This window comes from Trypanosoma equiperdum (assembly GCF_001457755.1).
Source record: "Trypanosoma equiperdum strain OVI genome assembly, contig: ctg_1002, whole genome shotgun sequence".
Taxonomy (NCBI): Eukaryota; Euglenozoa; class Kinetoplastea; order Trypanosomatida; family Trypanosomatidae; genus Trypanosoma; species Trypanosoma equiperdum.
Window position 1 is genome coordinate 505 of NW_027122953.1, and position 16,275 is coordinate 16,779.

At 41.1% G+C, this 16,275-nt stretch overlaps 4 protein-coding genes and 1 pseudogene across 5 annotated transcripts; all 5 read left to right on the plus strand.

Moving 5' to 3' along the window:
* Positions 1-502: 502 nt before the first annotated feature.
* TEOVI_000692700 (uncharacterized protein) lies at positions 503-1,849 on the plus strand (the record flags this gene model as incomplete). The annotated part of the gene is made up of 1 exon (XM_067219883.1): positions 503-1,849. One exon carries the CDS (start codon positions 503-505, stop codon positions 1,847-1,849), a length of 1,347 nt encoding a protein of 448 aa, XP_067075984.1.
* A 1,849-nt stretch (positions 1,850-3,698) lies between these two features.
* Positions 3,699-4,367, plus strand: TEOVI_000692800 (Trypanosomal VSG domain containing protein, putative; the record flags this gene model as incomplete). Its single annotated transcript, XM_067219884.1, has 1 exon — positions 3,699-4,367. One exon carries the CDS (start codon positions 3,699-3,701, stop codon positions 4,365-4,367), a length of 669 nt encoding a protein of 222 aa, XP_067075985.1.
* Positions 4,368-6,577: 2,210 nt separating this feature from the next.
* TEOVI_000692900:pseudogene lies at positions 6,578-7,929 on the plus strand (annotated as a pseudogene). Its single transcript is given in 2 exon segments — positions 6,578-6,649; positions 6,652-7,929. Coding segments are annotated over 2 exon segments (1,350 nt in total).
* Positions 7,930-10,022: 2,093 nt separating this feature from the next.
* On the plus strand, positions 10,023-11,504 carry TEOVI_000693000 (Trypanosome variant surface glycoprotein (A-type), putative; the record flags this gene model as incomplete). Its single annotated transcript, XM_067219885.1, has 1 exon — positions 10,023-11,504. One exon carries the CDS (start codon positions 10,023-10,025, stop codon positions 11,502-11,504), a length of 1,482 nt encoding a protein of 493 aa, XP_067075986.1.
* Positions 11,505-13,689: 2,185 nt separating this feature from the next.
* TEOVI_000693100 (Trypanosome variant surface glycoprotein (A-type), putative) lies at positions 13,690-15,126 on the plus strand (the record flags this gene model as incomplete). The annotated part of the gene is made up of 1 exon (XM_067219886.1): positions 13,690-15,126. The coding sequence occupies one exon, from the start codon at positions 13,690-13,692 to the stop codon at positions 15,124-15,126; it is 1,437 nt and encodes a 478-aa protein (XP_067075987.1).
* Positions 15,127-16,275: the final 1,149 nt, after the last annotated feature.

The window sequence follows — 16,275 nt, forward strand, 5'->3', positions numbered from 1 at the left end:
CCGGCTTCTGCAACCTGAGTGCCGCGACCTCGCTCTGAGGGGCATTAGTTTGTGCAGTTCCAGATGTACCAGATGCAAAAACTAATACTTAGAGGCAGCTGATACAAAACAAAAAAATGACAAGTAATTAAGCAAAATAACTTCAGAAAAGCGAGCAATTCAATAACTTTTACACACAAAGTGCAAAAAGGGCAAGGCATAGTCAGCTTTTCGGCGAGATCCGTGTTCGAAACTTTGCCGCAAAATGACGGCGAACTGGCGCGGCACCGCGCGTGCCAACAACAAGTTTTGGAGAAGGGAAGCGCACTTCGTCCTCGCTAAGACTTATTTAATGTTTTTCTGGCACCAAAATGAGGCGACGGCCGCGGCGCAGAACACACTAAATACAGGTTTTTGAACAGGCTGGGAAACTGCGGCCTAACAACAGATGCCACAACTTTTAAGCATCAACATCCACCGGCACTCTAAACAACAAACAGCAAGCTCACACCTAGCAAGGAACATGCAGCCATCGCAACAGTGGCTACTGGCAGCACTCGCAGCGGTTGCAACCGCCCGCGCCGTCGAAGAAAACTGCACAGCCGCCACCCACGAGGAAACATACATCGGCGAGTTACAGAAGAAACTTGCAACCAAACACACGGCGCCAAATCCACTCACAAGCCAACTGCTAAAAGCTCAACTTATAGCGGCGGTAACTCCATCAACAGCAGAAAAGCTAAAAGCACAGGCAATAGCAAATCTCTACAAACGGTGCCTTAACCGGGATGCGGCGGCGCGCCGCCAAAATGCGATCGCAGAAATGACAAAACTGGCCGACCTAGCACTTCACTTCGGCAGACATGACGCCCTAAAGGCTGTGGCAAAAATAGCGGTCGCAGCCAAGACGAAGACACAGACAAACCAGGCCGCCGGCGCGGTAGTAAAAGCAATAGCGGTCGACACAAATAACAACGGCATAACAAAAAGCGTGTGCCACATCGAAGAATATTCAAAAGCGCCTAAAACCGGCGACAACCACCAGCAGTGGGCGAAACAGCAACTGACACTGAAAAAAGTAGAAGCAGTGGCGGGGCAAGATTCGAACACGGGCGGAGCAGCCCAGCTTTGCGTTGGAGCACAGGACTCAGAATGCACAAACCAAGGGGACTACGTTATAGTACAATCAGGGCCGCTGTACAAGGACAACAAGGCAGCCGATCCACCAACAGGAGCGACCAAAACCAGCGCCACTCCACTAACGATTTACGTAGGCGACGACAAGCAAGCCCAGCAACTAGCCAGGCTCGACACAGAACTGATATCAGCGACCAAGGAGTCGGCAACAGTAAGCGCTTGCACCCCCCAGGAGCAGCTGGACGACCTCGACTTTCTAGAAGATGCAGCAGCTGCAGCAGATCCAGAGCATAAAAGGCCAAAAGCGGACAGCAGCAACAAACAAAACCTACAGATGACCGTAAAAAACTTATACGGCGACAAGCCAAGCGACTTCGAAAGTAAATTCTGGAAAACTTTTGATGACTTGCTTGTACCAACCAAAACAGGGGTTGAAATTGAAAAGAAAAAACTCAGCACAGTCAGCGGCCCAGAGCAATTGCGACAAAGTCTCGAACTCGTAGCCATGATGGCGATAATCGACAATGATGCCAGGAAGACAGCGACATGTACAGCAGCAGTAGCAAAATCTGAACCATCTGCCTGCGCCAAAAAACACAAAAAGGAAGACTGCAAAGACAGTGAAGGTTGCAAATGGATTAGCGACAGTGAGGAAATAGGAAACCACTGCAAAACCAAAGAGGAAGGAGTAAAAGCGGAAAACGATGGAAAAACAAACACAAACACTACATGAAGCAATTCTGCTGTTATTATTAAGGTAATTCTTCTGCTTGCATTTTTTCTTCTATAATTAAGTGTTTAAAATATTTTCGCTCAACTTTATAAAATTTATGAAAATTAATATTTTCAGAGAATTTCCTAAAAATACTAAAATATGATAAATTATATGATTTTTTCATGGAAATGTACGCATTGGCTTTATATTGAGAACTTAGAATTATTGAAAAAATCTGTATGATAATGACATATGTGTTTACGTTGTAGGGTGATAAAGTGATGAAAAAATGCTATTCTAATTTGTTTTTTGTGGATATTAGTTAGGGTAATAATAATAATAATAATAGGAAAGTGTTGTGAGTGTGTATATACGAATATTAGTGAGAGAATTGTGAGTGTGTATATACAAATATTATAATAAGAGGGCAGTAATAATAGTAATAATAATAATAATAATGATTATGATTATGATGATTGGGGAGTGTTGTGAGTGCGTATATACAAATATTATGATAAGAGTGGTGGTGAGCTAATACGTGCAAACGCAGAATAGGGAAATTTAAGAAAATAGAAAAGGTGCAATGCAACCTCTAGGCAAGACCACGAATTATGTCAACGTTGTGGAAAATAAACAGAATAATTAGTGTACACCTTCCACGTAGAGTAATGTTGACTAGAGAAGATGTTCTTGCGGTGTTATGGCCTGCAAGTGTTGGTAAATAAGAGGTTTTAACGGCAAAAATGAAGGGAGTAGAGTAAAATGACTATATGAGGTGCTTGGAGTGATGTTACATAACCATGTGGGTTTTTTTTGACGGAACTGCTGAGTGACAGGCTGCGGTCAGACACAGAAAAAGTGTTGTGAAACCACAAGATAATGTAGAAACGTTAAATTTTATTGACTATTAGAAAGAGATGAAGTGGAGGCTTCATTATTTAGAAGAGAGAATTTCTTTTTTTTATAGAAGAAATGCGGATAATCCCAAGTATGCGAGGGGTAAATTGTTGATTAATTGAGTTAAAAAGAGGTTAGTTTCCCAATCACAGGCAACGTTTCCCTACAACAGTCGCCTCTCATAAGTATTTCATTCTTCCTTTTGGTTTTTGTTATCGTAAAATTGAAATCTGGCGATAATAAATAAAAAAGATAGGACTGACGGAAACAGCTAGATTGTATTTGGAGACTGTTCGATGAAGTTAACGGCTTACAGCCAGTGCGATCGCAACACGACGACCGCACAACTATTAAGAAAGATATGCCGAAAAACGACCAGAAATATTGTATGCTATTCTAACAGTTATACTTACAGCAGCACTGGTTCTTGATCTCGGCAAATAGCAAAAATATGTGGCAACGTCCACGCGTGAGTGAGCGTTATTCGCGCAGCAATATGTAAAGGACGTTGATAAGCGAGTAGCTGAGTTTGCTTTTGGGGCCGTCATACTTCGAGACTGTTGATCCATCATAAGACTGTTTTTTCAGCTGTTACCATGAATTTGACATGAAATACTAGATAAAGCCAGCGCTACAAAACCATAGATTGGAGGAGGAAAGATGTTGTTTGTGAGGTAACTTTCAAAAGGTGCTGGGACTATCGTAAAAATTTAATGGAGAAGACGCAGCGACTGGATAGAATGTGACAAGCATTCGACTGAAACAACATGCGAGGCACAACAACAATCTGTGTCCAAACCTTTTTTTTGTCACTCAGGAAGCCAAGACGCCAAAGTCTCAGATGACCTACATCTGTCCAATGACAAAATATGCTTTCAAATTACCAAGCTACCTTCTTTAAAAACGTTTGTTCACGACTTTTATCAGACTACGCAAGCCAGCTTTATAAGTTGAAGGGACGTAGCAAACGATGGCCGCGATGCTAAAAATTCATAACGCGATTTTAATAGTAATTCTGCAAATATTGACCCCGAAGAGCAGCAACGCCGCAGGTGAAAATGAGCGGGAGTTCAAAACTATTTGCGCTTTGCATAACCTTCTGACTCAGCCAGTGCCGCAGCCGTATACTCTAGATCAGCAAGGCAAACTGTCGTCAACCATAGACCTTGAAACAACGGCAAACATGGAAGCGATAAAAATGTTGAATCTTTCAGCAGCGCCGGCAGCCATGACCAGCATTTTAAGTGACACTGGAGAAACAGGTAAATGGGCAGCAGTAAGCAAGAACGACAGCCAAAAGTTCTACTTCAAGGATGAGCAGCAACTAGAGGACATGAAAGATGTATACAAAAAACTAGCAGGTGATGACGGCAAGGGCTTTCGGGCAGCGCTCAATCTCCCTCTGAAGGCAGAGGCAGCAAGCGCCGTCAGACCACAAATATACAAACTAGCCGGTGACGCGTTAAAGTTTTCCGACAAAGTTAGCAAAGCAAGCACGGAGATAAAACGATTACGGAAGGCAGCTCAAACTAATTTTATTTCGGCGCTTTACGGCCAAGCGTACGCTACCGCAAAAGATGCGATCATCACCGGTCAGAATGCGTGGACGGAAACGCCAGCAGCAACTGACTTCCCCTGAGTAGACGGTAAAAATCGCGACACAACCTGCAGCAAGCCCAGCGGACAAGACGGCAGCGCGGGCGAGGCAATAGCAGCGGACGCCGTTTGCATATGCGCCGCACAGGGCTCAGGAACAACAACATTCTGCGGCAGCGACCTAAACATAGATGCAGACATGACAGGCGGCAGTGGAAACAGACTAAAAGCGGCAGGTGTGTGGAACACGCTGCGAGGAACGTGCGCAGCGGACAAAACAAGACACAAGCTGGCACCGACAGCGGCAAACCTACGAATGTACCTAACCAAATTCCACGGGCAATTAGGGAACAACGTGCATTACCAACACACCGAAAAGAACAGCGTTTTACGGCGCGTTCGCGGAATCAGCAACCAATGTCGCAACTTGCGAAGCCGGCACCAGCAGTCCACTCACCAACGCTAATAAGGGGATTTGTATCAGCTACGAAGATTTTGTACTGAAAGGCCTTCCGATACCGTGGGAAGCCAAAATCATCGCGGCGGCCGAGCAAATCGATTCGCAACAAGCAATTTATGACCAAGCTTTAAAGGATATCGCCGCCATTGAGAGCCTGCAAAGGCAAATGGAAAGTCTTTTGGTAGTGGCACCTTTATTAGACAATGGTTCGACCCGACTACACCAGTGACAGGAGGATCATCAGCAGAAAAGAAGCCAGCTGAATGCAAGCTAAAAAACACAACCACAGAAGAGTGCCCAGAAGCTCACTGCGAATATGACTCAGAAAAAAAGAATGCAAACCTAAAGCAGGAACAGACACCACAGCAGAAAAAGGAGCAGGGGATGAAGATGCAGGGGGAGCAACAACGGAGAATGTAAGACTCGCCGCAGGAGCCAAAGCTGAATGCGATTGTATTGAAGAAAAGTGCAAAGATTCCAGTATTCTTGTCAATAAGAAATTGGCTCTGATGACTTCTGCTTTTGTGAGTTTTGTAGAATTCTAACTATTTTTCTATATTTTATGGAATTTATGAGATTTTCTATTTTAAGAGAATTTACTAAATTTGTGATACTTTAGCGGTTTTGATTAAAATGTGCAAATTAGTTTTAATTTTAAAAAATTTGACGTGTGTGGATGACAGCTACACATGGGTGTTAAATAGCAGAGTGATAGGGTATGAAAATTGAGCGAAATTCTAAATTGGTTTATTTTGTTTACTTTATGGATATTGGTTACGGTTGATATGGTAATGTTAATAGTTATAGTAGAGTGTGAATGTGTATATACTAATTGTATAATAAGAGTGGTGATGTATATAAAAGGGGCGGAGATAATAAAAGCCCTTCAAAAAATGCTAATGGAGCAGTGAGAGGGAGTGAGTGAGCGAGTCAGTGAGCACGAAAATATTATTAAAGGAAGGGAAGATATAGTAGGTACAGTGACAAACACAAGCAAGAAAATACCAATCAGTGCACACAAGGACGTTAGATGGAGCAATGAGGAAAGGAAAAGTTCAGTGCAGTGGACAAATGGACTTGCTACGTTATATGTAGGGGCAAATGTGGAATACGGCTGAAAGAACCTATGCAATGAAACAAATGGATACGGAAAAGATGGGCACACGAAGGCAAGATGCAGCTGATTATGATGCACCGTATTTGGCCCACAATTGGATGGATGTACCAACGAAGATGATAGTGGAAACTGTAACTTTTTAATATGATGATAGATGCTATCGTAAAGTGCCGCCCTCAAAGCGGCACCAATTTATTGGATGTTATGTTCCTTTCCTTCTGGATACAAAACACGGGTTGGTTTGAAAGTTTGAGATATTGGTGCCTGTAGATGACGGAATAAAATTCTTTAATCAGTTATCAATTATCATTTAAAGTACAAAAAAAACCGATGGGGAAACGAGACTCTGTTGAAACGATCCTTCCACCAAACCGGCAGGTTTCCTGGAGGTGGTTGGAGAGTGTGAAGTGTGGCGAGTGTTTGGAACATTCCGAAGAACATCGTGAGAACAGGAAAGAAATCAAAACATTTACAACCATAAACGTGTTCAGCGCACGAAACTAGCCAACAAGATAGAAGCTTCTGGAAACAAGGTGGCGAAAACGTAAATATTTGACCAGCACTCAAAGTTCTATATTTTATATTTTCCTTGACAAAACAGTGAGCCAGTTCCAAGATGGCCGCAGTTTTTCCACAAATTGGTGCAGTGACGAAGAACCGTCACTCAGTATTACCAGCGATAATAGTCGTTCTAGTGGCCTGTGCAGCTAGGCAAGCAGGGGCAGTCGACGCCAAAGAAGTAAACATGGAGAAATTCAATGTGTCTGCGAGGTAGTTAATATACTCAACGGCGATGCAATCGATTTGCCAAAAGCAAGCCTCAGCAACGACGATATAAACGTCATAAGAGCATTAAACATTTCAGTTGCTGATTCAGAATGGACGAAGCAGTTTCCGTCGGCAACGCCAAAGAATCAAGCAGAAGACGACCCATACGCGACGAAGCCCGACGATAACAAGTGTAATCCAGACTGGAAAGCATGGGAAAGCGAAAAAATCAAAGCAGCCACCAAGGGCGTGCGGCCGAGTGAACTAGAGGTACCGGCAGGCAAACTAAATTCACCGGAATGAAGGGCCGCTGCCTTGCTGTTAACAGCAATAACAGAAGAAGCGATATCCGAGAAACAGACCTTCGATGCAGACTTCAAACCAGCAATCACAGACCTTGAGAAAAAGGTTAAAGGCTTCCTAACGCAGGCGATATACGGCCAAGAAATCGAGAACAAAGCCAAAAATGTGCAGTGCAAGGAGGAAGAAGGATGCGACAGGGAAACGATCTGCCAGATGCCGAACGTCGGAGACGCCCCCTGCCATGTGCTAGCGTGCATTTGCAGCAAGGGAAGCACGATGTCCAACGATGTTTCTGGGGCGACAACAACACAGACAGTAACGGTGGTGACAACAAGCACGTATCAACAAGCGGCAGCAAACTTAATAGACGTCTGCTCGACGGTTATAAAGAAGAAGGCAACAGCCAGAGCGATACAAACCGCATTAAGCAGCATTAAGACCCTGTGGCGAACCAAAGGCAACGGTGAAAACCTACGCATTGTGCTAGGCAAGATAGGAACCACGCACGAATGCGCCGATGTCGCCAACACAGCATGCGCGGACTTCACCTTAGCGGTAGTAAACAAAAAGGCGGCGCTGCCAACAACCATGGCGTGGGAGCAGTAGCTGGACGCGGCTATAACAACACTAGACACAGCCACAGCCGCGGATGCAGCAGAGAAAGCAATCAAACGACGATTGACAAGCCTCAAAAAAAAGGCAGAGAGAATTTTTGAGCAGCTCGTCACAGCTAAAACATATACGCAGTCACAAGCTGCAGTAGAACAGAGAAGCAACGACAAAACAGTGCCGGATTTCACATCAATAGCAGACATTGAAACATGAAAAAGCACAGGACAATGCGAATGAAGTGAAAAAGCCAGTGGAGAAGAGGGAAAGTGTAAATTGAATGCGACAAAACTAAGCGAAAAAACAACCCAAACAGGAACAGGAGAGACAACAAAAGAGGGAGCAACCACATCTGGATGTGCGAGACACAGCATCAATAAGAAGCCTTATGAAAATGACAAACAGGGGGAAAACGCAACCGTACACTTAGGAAGGGCAAACATAATGAACCCAATCCAGAAAAATAGAAATGCTGAAGTGGTAGGTTTTTAATAAATAAGAAAATTTCTCTGATTGCTCCTGCTTTTATGGCTTTGGTAGAATTTTAACGATTTTTGCTCATTTTTATAAAAATTATAAAATATATGGAAATTACTATGTTGAGAGTATTTTGTAAATTTTACTAAATTGCTAATTTATTCAAATTTTAACATCATTTTATTAAAATCGGCAAGTTAGTAATTTTTTTCAAAATTTTAAATATGTGTATGACAGTGGCCTATGAGCGCAAAACTGTATGTTAATAGAGTATTAAAAGTGGGTACTATTCTAATTCGAGTAATTTTGTTAATTTTTTTAATTTTATGGGTTTTGTTAAGGTTATAATAGTAGCAATAAATATAATGGTAAATTTAAAGATAATGATAATGATAAAAGTGTGTGTTGTGACGGTATGTATGTTAATGATATTATAAAAGTGTCGCTGAGGAGCAATATAATCTCCAAGTATAATTAATAAAAGCAAAAATAACTGTGCAATGTTAATATGTGTGAATAGGAAAGAAAAGGGTATGTTTTAGAGGAAAAGCAATATAAGAAAGAAAAACATATACGCAGTTTCACAAATAAAAACAACAGTATGCATCACCATGCCCAAGAAGATGATCTAAAGTCCAATAAGAAAGTGACAGAATGTATTGTGCAAGGCAAATGAAGTCACTGAATTATCAGAAAAGCAGCGACATATGAACAAAAAGATATAAGAAAAGAAAAAATTAAATCACAGAGTTCTCAAGAGAACATGAAAGAGAAAACGATACAGGAGAAGTTGATTATAAGCTGTATTTTACTAAAAATGGATAGATCAAACAAAGGAAATAGTGTCTCCTGTGATTTTTGTGATTATTACAGATCTTAATGTTCAACTGCGAAGAATAAGAAACAGAAAAAGAATTGGAAGCACCGTAAATTAGAATATAAAAAGTATGAGATAATTTAAATTTATTATTTTCATCATATATAGCAACAATGCTGAGCATTTTTAGACAACAATATCATATTATCTGGAGTATAATTTTAAAATGTCGGAAACTAATGTATTACTATAGGGAGAAAAGGAATGATACGAATGCGGAGCGTTCTTAAAATAGCTCATTTATGGACTGTTAAGAGAATTTGCTTGCCACACAACAAGCTGCACAAGTAACTCCACACGTGGCTTGTTGCTTCCAAGCCAAAAAACCAAGAAAAATTTGAAGATCTAAAAATTCACACAAGAATATACACTGAAATGAAATTGATGTAGTTTATCAAAAAAATCAAAGCAAAAAAGCATATAGCCTGGTAAATACTTACAAAACAAGAGATGAATGATACAAACAATGAAACAAGATAACAATGAGAAAGACTCGACGTCATGCGTATGAAAAAAAATCAGCGTTTTAACGTCATTGTATTTCCGTCCACACAGCAGGGGTAGGCCTGACATAGAACCACGAAACAACTATAAATGATATATATTTTAGATATAGAATGGTATAGATTAGATCTTAAAGTGGAACTTTTCTGGCTTAATTGTATGATTTTTTGTTCTAATGATTCTAAATACAAGCTTAAACCATGTTCCATTTTGTTTCCCTATTTCGTAGCACTAGTTTAGCGCCAAAAAATTATGCCGACATGCCAAAAGAGAGGGAAAAAAATACGCTAAGTAACCACTCAACAAGCCAGCGAGAAACCACAAGCTTTGTAGCCACAAAAACCTGCACGGTGTGGTCGACAATCTTACGGAGGACCTGACACAATATTATTAACTAAAACCGCATGGTAAAAGAGCTGCAACCTGCATTTCGCAACAGTAAAATTACCCATCCCAAAAAAGTTTTTTGATGTGCTCACCACAGGGCAAAAAAGTAAAAAAATAAACAAGTATCATACACCAACATAAGTACATCTGGAGCTGGAGAAAGCCTTAATTCAGCGCGAAACACCAAGAGACCGCTATGCTACAAGGGCTATTGACAGGTCTGATCGTTACAGCGACATGGTTGAGCACACAGCTAGCTGTGGCAAGTGCCAACGGCGGTGATTCCTTTGCATTGCAAGACAAAAATGGAATCTGCCTTTTTTCGGAAGAAGTAACAAAGTATGCGGCATACGTCATGACGAAACTACGAAACCACGAAACGGCGGTGCAGCAAGCGTATGCGACGGAACAAAAATTATCAATTTACTTCCAACAGCACGAAACCGACATCGGCCGCAAAACGGGTCCAATTTTAGCGGCGCATACCGAGAAAAAGCCGGTCGACCTTGCGACCATAAAGCAAATTGGAGCCAAAGCAGCAAACGCAATCGCAACAATCAACCATTTAGCGGGCAGGTTAACGGAAACGATGGAATTGCTCGCCAGCATCCACAGGGAAAGCGGCGCTGACTCTAATGAAGGGTGTCTCACACAAGCGGACGCCAAAGTCCACCTAGGCCGTTCAACGCTAGCGAAATGCGGCGCAACTCACGTAACGGCAACAACGGATGCAACAGAGGAGCTGACGACACTAACGCCTACAGGCTTCCCGAAGTTACGCACAGCACGTGGCTCGACCAAAGTAGCAGGCGCAACAGCACAGTGCCGGCTTCTTCAAACGGACGCCACGGACGGCCCAATACGCGGGCAGATCACCAGCAACGACATGACTCTAGCGGCTGGCTATGTCAAGCTCAACGACAATGGCGCTGACTATACGCTCGTCAACCTACAAAACCTCAAAGCTGACAATGCAGCAAGCGCCCCAAAAGCGTACAAGCAAGCTTACCTAGCATTTACAGCATTCAAACAAGCCACAGAAAATTTACAAACATCATACGTCCCCTTAACAGCAGACGACGTAACCAGCTCCACACAGGCAATTCACACATACAAACTGCTAGTCAAACAAATGACCGAAGAGGAGATCGCAAAAGCAACAGCGGAAACAAACCAGACCATCGTCCAGGAGATGAAGGCCCTTTACGGCGAAGGGGCTGCCTTCACAAACAACCGGCTAAACAAAGCAGCAGACAACGAAGTGGACCCAATTTCTTACGGCGGCAGCGGAACCGCTAAGACATCGTTAAAAAGTGAAACAGATGCCGGGCACCTACGAAAAATACGTGTTTACTATACGATGCAGAGGTCCGCAGCGACAGCTGCGGCGGTAGCCTCAGTCCAGGAACAAGTTGACAAGCTGAAGAAAGGCAACAAAGCAGCCGCTAAAGTTACCGAAACAGACAAAACTTGTGAAAAGAAAGGAGCAGGAGATAAACGCACTTCCCCATGCACATTGGTTGGGGAAAGTGATTCTAAAAAGTGCAAGTTAGATACGGAAGCAGCAAAACAGGCAAAACAATCTGAAGATAATGATGGGAATAAAGAGGATAAATGCTCCGATAAGAAAAAACAGAAAGATTGTACTGAAAGCTGCAAATGGAATGCAAAAGAATGAGAGGATTCTAGTTTTCTTGTTTAAGAATTCTTTGTTATTGTTTATCCTTCTACGGGTTTGTTATCATTTAAACAATATTTTCTCTCTTTCTAAGATTTATTAAAGTTGCTTTTTTATATAATTTGCAAAAATTCATTAAAATATGATATATTTTACGTTTTGTGATAACAATATTCAAACTAGGGAAACTGTTGTAAATATGATTCTTTGTATAAAAGTGACATCTGGGGGTTAAGTAGTGAAGTAATATGTAAAAAAAATAAGAAAAATGAGTTCCAAACTAAATTGGTTCATTTTGTTAATGATAATAATAGTGCTAGTAATCATAATAATAATGATATGAGAGTATTGTGAGTGTGTATATACGACTATTATAAAGGGAGTGATGATGGGGACTATATTCAGGGACAAAATTTATACTCTTAAAAGAGTGACAAGGTTCTCTGAGAGTAAGTGAGTGGGAAATTTTGAGTGATTGAGAGAGAAAAAGAGGAATGTTTTTAAAGGAAAGCAAAAAGACATTGAGGAAAAAATGCAGTATGTACAGTTTGAAACATGAATATGGGGATGGGCATTATCATGCACACAAAGATGATAGAGAGATCTAACACGGAGACACAGAGTCCATTAAAGGGGCCAAGTGAAGTAGATATAACGAAAACGGAGAAACAGTACAAGCGACAGAAAAATGAGTTCACTATTGACAAAATGTCACAACGATAACTTTAAAGTGTTAAATATTTTTATGGAAACCATTTCTATTGATAAATGGGAACCTGGCACATATAATTTAGATGGAAACGCTCGTATAATGTATCTAAAAATTAAGTTCTTGCAAAAACCAACAACTTCTCGAAGGGGATGGCAGAAAACCAAGTAGCTCATGACTGCAGAGCCCCTTATAAACCCACGAAAAGACAGCATAATATTTTTAAAAACATCAAAAAACGAATGAAAGCACATGAACTACAAAGGGAAGTAAAATATAAAAGAGTTGCTTCATCTCAAGATAATGTAGGAACACTGATCCTTACTTTCCCCTTTACTGATGCGAGTTGTAAAATGTATTAGATAGTTTCCAGTCTGTCTTTTTTTCTAGAAGAAAGACAGGGAAATGAGTAAAAAGCGTGTCTACATGAAAGATTTGCTACATAAGAAATGAAGTAACTTACGAAGGTTCAATATAGTTTATTTTAGAAAAGAGAAGCAAATAAATATCAGCTATTTACTGTAAGTGTTCCATCTTCCTTACGTATTTCTTTATCAACAAGTTTAAAGTAAGCAATAATAGTAAAGGAAACACAGCAGAAGTTACCAGTTTAAATGGAAGAAGCAAGGTGGTTTAGATTGTAAATTACAGATACAAAGTGAAAAAAACAGAGGCACGAAAATCAAACCAACAATATAGATCAAATAAGTCAAACAAGAACATTAAAAAAAGCCCATCGTATCAGATGCAACCCAGTACCAGTGTACAAGTTGAAGCGACACAAAAGCTCCTTAAAAGGTGGAGTTAATCAAAGCCAGCGTAGACATAGCAATATGACAGTGTCAAGAAGCACTCAAAGACGATGTGACTCACTCAGCGCTTGGTGTATCTAAACGGAATACTTGTAGTGGTCACTGTTTATGATGCAATGGAATTATACCATTATCTAGACAAGAACTGACTCAGCAGCCATGGACAGAAGTGCGGCTTTTATATTACTTATGTCGTTACACCATGAATTGTATGAAGGCACGTGAGCAAGCTTCGGGTCATTTATAAGTTCAAACCAGTCCAGAACGGCGTTCTGACACCGAAAACCTCAATTGAAAAGAAACTCCAATGGATTACAAAATTGTAAAGCTTTTAAACTTCAGTTTTTTGGCACAAAAAGGTTAAGAAAGCTCTGGGTGATGCGCAATGGAAGAGTGAAGAATAACTGATGCCGCTTATTTCACTGGCCAGGCGCCCAACATTCAACGTGCACCAGAAAAAATTGCTTCAATACCCACCCTCAAAGTTGTGTTCTTAACCCATAAATTTCCGCCAAGCAAGATATAGAGCAGCAGATATTCAACAAAGAGTATAGGACGAAAAGCTTTGGAAACGTCACAGCGACGGCTCAAAATTAAAAGGCAAGACACAAGGATCAGTAAATACTTAGACCACGCGGCCGTGCAGAAGGAAACGGAAGTGGAAATGCCAGACCGCCACGTCACGCCTGTACTAACGGCAGTTACAACAGCGGTACTACTAAGCTTAACCGATAAAGGAGAACCGGCACCGCACAGGAACCTAAAAAAGGCCACTTGGCAAGCCATGTGCTCAACATCCACCAAACTCGGCAACATAGCAAATAAAGCGGCAAAGATTGTAGAGACAACCGCTCAAAACCTGGAGGTAGTCACTAAGCAACGACTCAAAATGAGAATATACGCAACCAGCAATGTTTCTGCTGAGCAGGTAATGAAAGCAACGATGCTTGAGGCGTTCTACGCCGACCGGCAGGCAGCTTACGGAAGCACCCTAGGTGGCAAGACGCAAAAGAACATTTTGCAGGCGACGAGAGACAACGGCTACCTTAAAGGCAGAATCGACGAATTCCTGGACATTGGTTCTCAGACCAAAGACCAAGCAGCAGACACAGAGATTTGCCTCCATGGAGCCAGCAAAGACCGCAACGGAATGAAGATAAAAGACGGAAACACTGAACATTGCGACTTCACACTGCCAAACTTAGACACGACAAAGATAGACGTAAAGGCGATAACAACCCAGGGAGTAGCCTGCATGTCCGACACCGAAGCCGACGGTAACACCAACCTTCAACACACGGAAGCATGTGTATTACTAGCGCAAACAAACCCCACACTGAGTGGTGCCGGCAATCTGCAGTGCGACATAAAATTCGCCGGCGGTTGGCTGAAACTGGCAAGCAACAACGGGCAAACTACCGTGGCGAAAGTCGATGATCTTTCCAAAGGAACGGGAGCTGCCGCGACAATATGGAAAGCAGTACACTCATCGGCACACAAGATCATTTCCTTAACGGGAAACGAAGATTCCATAACCAACGAAAGCATCGGAACGAGCGACGCGATGTATAACATCGTGAGAAAAGCATTCCAAATCACAGACGATGACAGCAACACAAAGGTGAAACAAAAACTCGCGGACGTGTACGGTAAGCCAGCGGAAGCGAAAATTACTGATTTCCTAAAAACTGTGGACCGGCACACGATAGCGCAACTGAAACCATTAATAGCTACGCAGCAAACACTAGGGGAAATTAACGACGTTGAAACACTAAACGCCCTCAGCATCATCTTCGAAAATAAGCGTGGCAGCGAACTAGCAAAAATAGATAGCAAAAACTGCCAACAAGAAGCTAAAGCACTGCAACAAGCAAGCAAGGAAAAGGTTTGCAACGATATAGAGGATAAAGACAAATGCAACGGTAGTGAAAACTGCGCTTACGACGACGACAAATCAAAATGCGTATTGAGTGTCAAGGGCAAAGAAGCAGAAAAAGAAGGCGAAAACAAAGAAGGGAATGAAGGGAAAACTACAAATACCACAGGAAGCGATACATTTGTAATTAAAACTTTTCCACTGCTTTTATTTTTGCTTCTCTAAACATTTTAGGATTTTTGCTGAAATTTTCTAATATATTTTAACACCTAAATTATGCCGAGATTTTTTTTTGGTTGTAAAAAATATGATTCTGTGAAATTTTTTTGTTTTCTGATACCTAAAATTTTTATCATTTTTTTCTTTTTGAATTTTTTTTTGTACAGGAAGGTAGGGAGGTAGGTTAGGGGGTTACCCTGCTTAGATTTATAATTAGGGTTATTAGGTTATGGTTAATTTTTTCTCTTATTTTCTTCTGATTTTATTTTAACTTTTTCTTAATGATGAAGCGGAAGTTTTGTTACGCGGACCCTGACCATTATTTACGTAGCAGACAATTTTTTTTTGCGTCCTTTTTTTTATTTTTTATTATTTTAGCTTTTCAACTTTTCTTTGAATTTTGATTGTTTATTTTTTCTTTACAAATTTTCCGTAGTTTTTATTTTTTATTTTAACCGTTAAATTTTTTATTCAATTTAGCGATTTTCCACTCTCTTATATGGATTTTTTTTTAGCTTTTGACATTTTTGGAATTTCAATTTTTGTTTTCTTTTCCAGTCCCAGATGCACTGCCCCGAGTCGGGGCGGGAGAACTCAAGATTATTTTTTTTTTAACGACAAGCCGTGGGAACTTCGCCACTAGCGGCGATTTTAAAGGGAAAAGCGGCTAACTTGACAGCAGTACCTAGCGCAACAGCCCCCAAACGAAGAAGAAAGAATGCAAACAACACAAAAACAACAAAGCTGCCTCTGAAAATGCAGATAAATGCGAATGAAAAGGTGAGAGTGATACTAAGGAAGAATGAAAATTCAAAGATGAAGACGAGCAGAAAACCCAAGAAACAGATGGAGATGCAGGAGCAGGTCCATATTGTGGCCAGTATAAGGATCCGGAGGGTTGTACCAAAGCTCCGGGGAAACCGAAAGAGGAAAAGAAATCTCTCTGCGGCTGGATTGATTTCATTTATGGACAGGGAAAAGTTGAACCAAAATGCCGTAATTTCATTATTCATTTTAACAAGATATTTACTATGACTACTTTAGTTTTTCTACATTTTGTAGAATTTTAGAGTTCTGGGTATTTCCCATGATTATCTTCATTTTATTTATTTTGTGGATATTAGTTAGGGTTATAATAATAGCGACAAAAATGAT